Source organism: Gopherus evgoodei, chromosome 4 (genome assembly GCF_007399415.2).
Source record: "Gopherus evgoodei ecotype Sinaloan lineage chromosome 4, rGopEvg1_v1.p, whole genome shotgun sequence".
NCBI classification, from domain to species: Eukaryota; Metazoa; Chordata; order Testudines; family Testudinidae; genus Gopherus; species Gopherus evgoodei.
Window position 1 is genome coordinate 127,058,321 of NC_044325.1, and position 10,149 is coordinate 127,068,469.

At 51.7% G+C, this 10,149-nt stretch overlaps 1 protein-coding gene across 1 annotated transcript; it reads left to right on the plus strand.

Moving 5' to 3' along the window:
• The first annotated feature begins 1,366 nt into the window (after positions 1 to 1,366).
• CBLIF (cobalamin binding intrinsic factor) lies at positions 1,367 to 8,445 on the plus strand. The gene is made up of 9 exons (XM_030562186.1): positions 1,367 to 1,490; positions 1,781 to 1,969; positions 4,319 to 4,453; positions 5,096 to 5,230; positions 5,525 to 5,700; positions 5,937 to 6,123; positions 7,595 to 7,730; positions 7,936 to 8,054; positions 8,252 to 8,445. Exons 1-9 carry the CDS (start codon positions 1,367 to 1,369, stop codon positions 8,311 to 8,313), a joined length of 1,263 nt encoding a protein of 420 aa, XP_030418046.1. The 3' UTR covers positions 8,314 to 8,445.
• Positions 8,446 to 10,149: the final 1,704 nt, after the last annotated feature.

Sequence of the window (10,149 nt, forward strand, 5' to 3'; positions counted from 1 at the left end):
ATTGCTTCAGGTGAGGCACAGTGATATGCAGAGAGCCCACTGGGATAGCATCAATGTCCCAAATGATTCACGAGGTATTCCATAGTCTGAAGTCCCTTTCCCCAGGCACAAATAAGACTATGCCTCGGTTCCGCTTTATGGAGAAGATTGGTGAATCCGCCATGTGATGTGTGGCTGCGATTGAAAGTGTATTTTCCATGGGAGTGAAAAACCACTGGGTTCATCACTTGGGGCATTGATAGAGTGTTTCTTTGGGACATTGGCATCCTTCCACCTTGCTCACCATTGATCTCTGAGGGGGAAACTCTGAATCCTCAAGCTCTTGCCTTGCAAGCTAAAAAAGTTTCCTGGATTTGAGTGATGACAATCATCTCAGGGTCTGTTCTGTTACGTGCTAAGGCACAACCAATGTCAAATCGGTATCTGAACGTCACTCAGTGAAGTCCCAGGCTGAACAGCAATCAAAAGAGCCCTTGCTTATCACCTCTCTAATGTGATTTTACTCTCTCTAGTGTACCTATCAAGGGATATTTTGAGTTTTAGTTGTTGGAGGCCTATTTCTGGAGGGAAGGGAGGAGGAAGAACCTGAATATAGTAGAATACAATAGATTATAAGGCCCAAAGGAACCATTAGATCACCTGTGTCTGACCTCCTGTATAACACAGGCCAGAGAATCTCCCATGGTGATCCCTGCCTCAAGCCCAGTATATAACTGGGGATCTGTCTTCAGACAGCAAAGGATTGGAGAAGATGCCCCCAGTAGAGGAGATCTGTTGCCCCACATATCTCAGCTTCTCTCTATGGGCCAGCAAAGGGATTGCCCTTTGCCTGCTGTACAGGTAATGATACTGATTTCTTTTGTAAAGTGCTTTGAGATCTATGGATGAAAGGTGCTAGATAAGAGCTGGGTGTTGAGCTTTGGCTCTCAGTGAGATTCAGAGGGGAATTCACTCTGGCCAAATACCAGTGCACAACAGTAGGCTTAATGGGGAGAGACTACATCTTGGCTGACTCCTCTTGATCTCTGACACATTCTCTGCTAGCCACCCCCTGCCCTGTCCTACTCACCCCACATGTTGGTTAGCTAATCAGAAGGCACCTCTGGTTGCTGGGTTGGCTGCTCTCCAAAGAATGGGGTAAACAATGGTGCTCACATGGTCCTTGGTGCGTCCTTCCACTAGCTGTGTACCTGACCCCACCATCACCAGTCAACTCTGGTATTTGTTCTCCGGAATCACCTTGCGAAATTCTTGAGAGTCTGTGCTGTGGAAAGTGAGATAAGCAAATACGATGAATGGTATCAGAGATAGGGCAGGGAAGAGATAGGGAGAGGGCTGGGGCTGTGCTGGAGAGTGCATATAAAGGATGACGCAGAAGGCTGCCAATGCTCAGCAGGAACCATTGCCCAGAAGAAAAGGCAGAATGTTCCCCTGGGCCCTGGCTGTTCTGTGTGTGCTCTGTGCAGCGACCAGCACCATTGATGAGTGCGGTGAGTACCAGCCATTCCCTAGGAGAGACCAGCACCATGACAAAAAGGGCCAGCAGCCAGCAGGGTGCAGGAGCTGGGCTGGTTCAATATCTCTTGGGTGGCCCCTGAGCACAGTTAAGGAAATAAGCAGAGGTGGCACAACGGGTGTTGGTTCCCAGCATCAGTCAGAGCCAAGAAAGTGAATCCACGGTGGGTAGGGGAGGTTCCTTAATTCATAACCTGGGGCTGCCAAGGTGGCCTCCTGGGGCACATGCCCTCCTGAATGAATGTCTGCTTCTCTCCATCTCCAGTTGTCCCTGCCAACCAGCAGTACCTGGTCACCGAACTCCAAAGTGAGATGGAGAGTTCTGTCACCCTGCAAAGCCCACTGAACCCCAGCATCCTGATCGCTTTGAACCTGGCCGGCACACAAGATAGCATGAAGGAAACGCTACTGGTGCAGCAGATAAAAGACAGGGTCATCAAGGAAGGCACAGCGGGTACGATGCCAGAAATCAGAGATTATTCTGTGTGCTAGATCAAAAAACCACTGAAGTCAACAGGAGATTTCCATAGACTTTGAAGGGCATTAGACTCAGGTCTTCTGTGCATGCCCCAAATCCCTTCTCCACATATCCTGCCCTTAGAAGAGGAAGTGGTATATCCTTCAGTCATAGAATCACAGAGATATAGGCCTGGAAGGAACCTTGGGAGGTCCTCTAGTCTAGTCCCTTGTGCTGTGGCAGGACCACGTAAACCTAGACCATCCCTGACAGGTTTGTCCAACTTGTTCTTAAAACCCTCCGGTGACAGGGATTCCACAGCCTCTCTAAGTAACCTGTTCCAGGGCTTAACTAGCTTTGGAGTTAGAAAGTTTTTTCCTAATAACTAACCTAAATCTCCCCTGCTGCAAACTAAGCCAATTCCTTCTTGTCCTGCCCTTGATGGATATGGCGAACAACTGATCCCTGTCTTCTTTATATTTGAAGACTGTTATCAGGTTCCCCCTCAGCTTTCTCTTCTCTAGACTAAACATACCCAGATGTTTAACCTTTCCTCATAGGTCAGGCTTTCTATACCTCTTATTTGTGTTGCTGTCCTCTTCACTCTCTCCTATTTGTCTCCAATTTTCTTAAAGTGTGGTACCCAGAACTGGATACAAGACTCCAGCTGACACCTCACCAGTGCTGAGTAGAGCAGGAAAACTACCGTCCCTGTCTTGCATACAACACACCCCAGAATGACATTTGCCTTTTTCACAATAGCATTGCACTGTTGGTTCATATTCAATTTGTGATCCATGACAACCCCTGGATCATTTGCTGCTGCCCAGCTGGTCCTTTCTTCTGCTGCTCAACCAGGCCATCCCTTCTGCCATCCTGATTGTGTATGATCACAGATCTGGAAGGATCTAGTGACCAGGTTTCCCCAGCAGCTATTGTAAGGAATGATGTAAATGCTGACCCCTAGTGGCAATAGCAAAGAATATTCCTTCCAGACACATTTTGCTGAGTTTGGAGGGGACTGGAATAATATTCCATGTTAACACCCTGGCCCTCTCCACCAACACACACGCAATCAGTGAAGAGGATAGTTACATTACATTGCAGGTTACACACTGACAGGTCAGCTGTCACAATTATAATTTCATATCTAGTCTTAATTCTGCCCCTTGTGTGGCTGCATTTCTAGCATAAAGGTTCTAATTACAGGATCTCAGACAATTTCTCAAATAAAACAGTGTTTCAGCTCAACGGAAGCTGAACTTATGAGCCACTGAAAACCAGAGGAAGGGGAGTGGAGCTAGAATAGAAAGAGTAACTATAGCAGTAGTTGCTCTTCCTGCTATGTATTTCTATAGCTGTTTTCATCCCAGCCTGAGATCCTTTCATCCAGCCACCTCGTGGGAACAGCATTTTATAATCTCTTCCAGCAACACTACACAATGGTTTAGCACAGGAAATGGAGACAAATCCTGTGTTCAATGGAAACAGGATAGCAGACGGCCTGGGACAGGAAGAAAACTGGGTTTTATTCCTAACTCTGCCACTTACACCCTTGGGCAACTCATGCAGCTCTCTGGGCCTCAGTTCCCCATCAGTAAAATGGGGACAATTATTATTTATTACGTGTATTATGATAACACTTAGGAGACCCAATCATGGACCGGGATCTGATTGTGCAAGGTGCTGTACAGACAGAGAACAAAAATTCTTGTTGATTTCAATGGGAGGTTCTTTGGGGCAGGAACTCTCTCCTACTGCAGGGATGTGCAGCGCCTAGCACAACAGGGCCCAGATCTCAGCCAGGGCACTTAGATGCTATCCTAGTAGAAATAACAATAAACCTAAGGTGGAATTTCAGGAAGAAGGATGTTTTTGGAGCTGGAATTCAGGCAAGACTCCAGGCTTAACAGCCTTGCTGTCAAGAAGAGCAATACAGGATCTAAATTACACAGGAGTGCTCAGGACCTCAGTTTTATAGCCCATCTGATAGACAGCACCTGCTAGCACTCTACCAAGGTCCCGGAGGCCATACTGACTGCAGAGGAAGAGCAGTAAGTCACCATCACCCTTGTGTAGCACGCAAGTGTCCCTCAAATGTTGCCTATCCTAACAAAGCCCCATCACAAGCCCACTTAGCTTTAATACCAACACATGCTGTGCTGGCTGCCCCCATCCCGTGCACTGACACCCTCACTCCTCCTGGTGTTTCAGACATGCAATCTGTTATAGCTTTAACCCAAGGAAACAGGAAAGACATGATCTGTGTTGTGCCAAGGACCCCTTGGTGAGTTGGTTACACATTCTCTCTCTCTCTCTCCTCTGCTCCCACTCTTTGTACTGCAGAAATGACCTCTGGAGAGGTGGCCCTCTATATCCTCGCCCTCCTCTCATCCTGCGAGGATCCCAAGCACGTCACAGCCAACATCAGCTTGGTCGAAGTCTTGACGTTGAAAACCAAGGAAGAGTTGACCTACTTGAGTAAGAGGGGGAGCAGGGCTTCAATGGCATAAGAATTGGACAGGGACTCAGCAGGACTGGATTCTGCTCCCAGGTCTGCCACTGGCCTACTGGCAGACCTTGAGCAAGTCCCCGCACCATTTTGTACCTCAGTTATCCCATATGTGCAATGAGGATAATGATCCTGACCTTCTTTGTAAAGAGCTTTGTGATCTATGGATAAAAAGCACTATACAAGAGTTAGCTATTAGTATTCTAATCGGGGAAGAGACTTGAGGATTGGACTCCAGGTCTCCTTGCACCTTTCGGGTCTTGCCCAAGTGTGCCTGGGATCTTTCTGTCCAGGAGGAGTGTCCTCTGCAAATCTCCCTGGAGGCAGCAGTTGCCCAGGTCAGCACTGCGCCACCATCTCGACTGAGGGATCACTGGGATCTTTGCTCTTTTTCTTTACCCAGTTGAGTGGGGCACTGTGGAAAGTGCTCTCCTGAGAGCTTAGCATCTCGAAAGTCACCTTGTGTGTGCACGGTGGGTACAGCACAGACGAGGACCAGGACAAGGGGTGCACTTCCCTTCCTGACCTACAGACACAACCTTTAAGGGAGGAGAGGCCCAGTGTGTCTCAGTGGCCCCGTGTTCAGTCACTCCTGCTCTGGTGCTTTCCAGGTGACCATGGCACACCCAAGACAACGTTCTACCAGCTCAGCCTGGACACCCTGGCTCTGTGCCTGGAAACGGCAGATGTCGAGGAGGCAGCTCTAAGCCTGGCCAAGGAGGCACTGGCCACGGACTTCTCTGTGGGTAAGAGCTGCAGTTAAGAATGTCAGACCCTCCCAGCACTGAGACCAAGCCACTGAGGCTTGCTTCCCATCAGGCCCCCTGCTCTGCTCATTGACCTCACCCCTAACATACCTGCTGCTGAGCCTCCCCATTATTTCCTCCTGCCTGCCCCCATTACCCTGCTGTCCTCCTCGCTGCCCCTCCCTGCCAGCTGCATGGAGCTGTGCTCCAGAGAATGGTCTGTCCTAACCACCCTTGCTGTCTCCTTCCACCCTCAATGGTCATGGTGACGATGGGGCGGGGGATGATCTGCAGACACTGGAGCCATGGCAACTCTGGCACTGACTTGCGTGCACAATGGGCTGGCAAAGGCTGAGCAGACCAGGATCCTGGAGCTCATCCACGAGGCACTGGACAAGCTCCGACAGCTGATCCTCAGGGCCGTGGAGACCAACACTGCCAATATATACAGCATCGGCTTGGCTCTTCAGGTACCAAATCCCCATCCCCTCCCTGCTGAGAGCACTGGCCTGGTACAGAGCCCCCAACACACCTTGAGCCATGGTCTGGCTGTGTCATAACTGAATCGTGGTTACAGCCTGGCTGGACAGCAACCAAACGGCCATGGGATGGCGAGCAGTAGGGCTGAGTACACGGGGACACAGCCCCCTACTCTTCTCCCACCATGCCCTGCTCTGTTAGAGGCCTCTCCCTCCTCCTTTGACAGGCGCTCAATGTCACTTCAGTGTCCTATCCCTCCGGGGACTGGAGCTGCTCACAGACACTAGCCAAGGTGCTCACCGAGATCTCCCAGGGAGCCTTCGACAACCCCATGGCTGCTGCCCAGATCCTCCCTTCCCTCGTGGGCAAAACCTACCTGAATGTGATCAGACTCAGCTGCTCATCAGATATGGGTAAGGATCACTCCGTAGCCCCTTCACCCACCAGTCACTTCCCCAGCCCCTTGGAGCAATACAACAATGACCCTAGGGTCGCAAGATCTCTCATCTGTTGCTTTACCTTGGTAGAGGTCTGAGCTGACTGGCCCTGATCCTGGCCTCTGCTCCACTGGAGAATAATCCCAGTGTTGGGGGTTTCCTTGGCTGGTATAAGACTGCTGGACTAGGGCCATGTCTACATCTAAAATTTTGCAGCGCTGGTTGTTACAGCTGTATTAGTACAGCTGTATAGGGCCAGCGCTGCAGAGTGGCCACACTTACAGCAACCAGCGCTGCAAGTGGTGTTAGATGTGGCCACACTGCAGCGCTGTTGGGCGGCTTCAAGGGGGGTTCCGGGACGAGAGAGCAAACCGGGAAAGGAAACCAGCTTCCCCGCGGTTTGCTCTCTCGGTCCCGGAGCCAGCCAGCAAACCGCAGGGAAGGAGACCTGCTTGCTCGGGGTTCCGGGACCGAGAGAGCAAACCGGGAACGCCGCGGTTTGCTCTCTCGGTCCCGGAGCCAGCCAGCAAACCGCAGGGAAGGAGACCTGCTTGCTCGGGGTTCCGGGACCGAGAGAGCAAACCGGGAACGCCGCGGTTTGCTCTCTCGGTCCCGGAGCCAGCCAGCAAACCGCAGGGAAGGAGACCTGCTTGCTCGGGGTTCCGGGACCGAGAGAGCAAACCGGGAACGCCGCGGTTTGCTCTCTCGGTCCCGGAGCCAGCCAGCAAACCGCAGGGAAGGAGACCTGCTTGCTCGGGGTTCCGGGACCGAGAGAGCAAACCGGGAACGCCGCGGTTTGCTCTCTCGGTCCCGGAACCCCGAGCAAGCAGGTCTCCTTCCCTGCGGTTTGCTGGGTGGCTCCGGGACCGAGAGAGCAAACCGCGGCGTTCCCGGTTTGCTCTCTCGGTCCCGGAACCCCGAGCAAGCAGGTCTCCTTCCCTGCGGTTTGCTGGGTGGCTCCGGGAACGCGAGAGCAAACCGCGGCGAAGCTGGTCTCCTTTCCCGGTTTGCTCTCTCGGTCCCGGAACCCCGAGCAAGCAGGTCTCCTTCCCTGCGGTTTGCTGGGTGGCTCCGGGACCGAGAGAGCAAACCGGGAAAGGAAACCAGCTTGATTACCAGAGGCTTCCTCCTTCCACGGAGGTCAAGAAAAGCGCTGGTAACTGTCTACATTGGATTACCAGCGCTGGATCACCAGCGCTGGATCCTCTACACCCGAGACAAAACGGGAGTACGGCCAGCGCTGCAAACAGGGAGTTGCAGCGCTGGTGGTGCCCTGCAGATGTGTACACCTTCAAAGTTGCAGCGCTGTAACTCCCTCACCAGCGCTGCAACTTTCTGATGTAGACAAGCCCTAGGTCTCCCTCACACCCTCTGGCTGGCCCAGGACCACAACAAGAGCTCTAACCACTAGGGTGACTAGATGCTCCTATATCCTCTCTCTGCTCAGTTATGGTGGAATACACCATCATCAACCAGCTTAGGGGGCAACACTTCACCTACACCATCCGTGTGAGCATACCCAAAGGCTCTGTGCTGCTCTCTGTCCTGCAAGCGGCTCAACAGGGCAATCCACAGGACTTCAGGTGAGTGAGGCAGGCCTCATGTGGCTACAGGTTCGTCCTCCCTTTTGATCACTCTCTCCCTACTGGTGCATCAGTTTCCCTGTTTGCTGCTGTCTCTCTCCTGATCCATCACATCTACATCCCTCTCCTTCCCTGCAGCCAAAAGCTGTATCCTCCCCACTCTGCCCTGGCTCCCTCCTGACTCTTGCCTTCATTCCCCTTGCAGCTTCGAAACAAAGCAGACTTCCTGGGGCCTCATGGTGGTCTCCATCAACAGCCGTGCTGCCAACTCCAACGACAAGACCTACTGGCAGTTCTTCAATGGCACAGAGCCCCTGGAGCAAGGTGTGGGGTCTGGGGGGGAAGGGAGCAGGCGAGACGGTTGTTGGCAACCACCTGGCAGGGGAACGTGCTTGTCCTCAGAGTTGCATCAGTTCCATCCAAGCGGGTCGTTTCATAGGAGGGAGGCAACAGCAAGAGCGAGAGGGATTCAATGTGAGCAGCGCCTCTCCTGCCTTATCATCCTGTCCCATTTCTTCCAGGTGTCGACAGTTACATACCAAGTAACAACGAGCATATCAAGGCCATCTTCAGCACGTACTGAGCACGCAGGTGGCCTGAGGGAGGAAGGGGATGCAATCAAGAGCAGGAGAGGCCTCTTCTGTTGCCCTTCAAGATCACAAGCTGGGCAAGACCTCTCTAGGCTGTGGAGATACATGCACAGCTCATCACAGGGCTGTCAAGGGCAAATAAAAAGAGTTCTCTGGTTCTCATGGATCGCTAACTGTTTATTTCAACCTGGGGTGTGACACTGGGCTCTCAACAAAGCGCTCAGCTTCTGAAGGGCTCCCCAGTTTGGGATAGTCTCTACCAGCAAGCTCTAGGGACAGATATGATTTCCTGCTTCTAAAGAGGGCCCAGATCAGCTCAAACCCAGATTATAGCTGGACGCCAAGTCTGCGTTAGTTAAGATTGAGACCAGCTTTCTGTTTAAAGCTTGACTCTTCCGAGTGCTTCTAAAATCCACATAGCTATTTGGATTTCCTTGAAAGTTGGTGTGCCTCACAAGGCGCTTAAAAGAGTTAGTGTTCCAAATGTAGAGGCATTTGACCAAATGATCCCCAAGATACAGCTCCTGAAAAAACATTTTCCCCCTCAAGTTTGTCTAAAGATGCTCCAGAATAGGCCACTCCCTCCCAGCTCTCACAGGGACACCATTAAATTTTCTCCTAATCTAAAGAGGTCCCTAGAACAGGACATTGTTTCCTAATCAACACTAGGGGATTGATAAAGATTTTCCCTTTTAACAGGCCCTGAGATGGGGTCATACCCTTCAGGATAACAACAGGGTATCAATAAAGTGTCTGGCTTTCAAGGAGAATGCTAACATTCTAAAGTGGCCCCAAGATGGGATGATCCCTTTAGAAAAACAACAGGATACCATCAAGCAGTGGGTCTCAACCTTTTCTGTGCTGTCCCTGTCTTCAGGGCAGCGCAGCCCAGTGGCCAGAGTTTATACGGCTGCCCTTGAGCAGTAAAGTGTGTTCCTTGGGTGGTGACTGCCCCAGTGGTACATGCAGTGTGGGAGACCTAGGCCCATCTTACTCCATTGAGTCCAGACACAGGGGCCTGAGAAACCAATTCTCCTGTGTTTAGGCTCGGTCACTCTCTGCATCCATTCCAATCTCCTGGGTCGCTTCCTACCTTCACTTTCAGTGTAGTTAGTCTCCTGGTGTCAACCAACTCTTCTCCATCATCTTCAGTGGTTGGCTGGAGGTCTGCAGGGGCCTCAGCGTGGTTGGCCTCTGCAGCCTAGGACTCCTGCAGCCTGAAACACACATCCGCTCTCCTCCTCGGTCAGCCCAAACTGAGCAGAGCTGGTGCCTTTTATACCTTGTCTCCAGCCCAAGCATGCCCGGCAAGGGCGAGGGGGCCTGGCTTCTTCAGCCCACAGAGTGTGGTTAACCCTAGATGGGCCAGTGCGGAGTTGATACACCCTGTAACATATACCATGTGGGGCATTGCCAACTCTTGTGATTAAATTGCAAGTCTTGCAATAATTTGTGTTTCTAACCCATTCGACCCGCATTCCCCTCCCAGAGTTGGGGAGAGAATCGTGACTCCCATCTCCTCCATTTCCAGTTCCCTGCACTGGAATGGCACCATCCAATGGATCAAATGGTGTGACTCACGCCAAGGTTGGCAGCTGGATATTGGGTGGCTGAGGACACTCAGCTGGAGGTGGTCTCCCACTGGGCAGGCAGCAGACAGTGTTTTGAATGAAAAGCTGAGAAACATGACCTGAGAGCTCCCTAGAGGCTCAGAACCCAGAAGGCAAAGAAAATGAACACTCTCTCTCTCTCTCTCTCTCTCTCTCTATATATATATATTTTCATGGAGATTTGGGGAGGGCCAATGCAGGGTTGGTGATGCCGCATGT

Coding starts and splice junctions, on each gene's coding strand:
- CBLIF (XM_030562186.1), top strand. CDS start 1,367: ATGACGCAGAAGGCTGCCAATGCTCAGCAGGAACCATTGCCCAGAAGA. Junction 1,491..1,780: donor CAGCACCATTGATGAGTGCG/GTGAGTACCAGC, acceptor CTCCATCTCCAG/TTGTCCCTGCCAACCAGCAG. Junction 5,231..5,524: donor GGCCACGGACTTCTCTGTGG/GTAAGAGCTGCA, acceptor GATGATCTGCAG/ACACTGGAGCCATGGCAACT.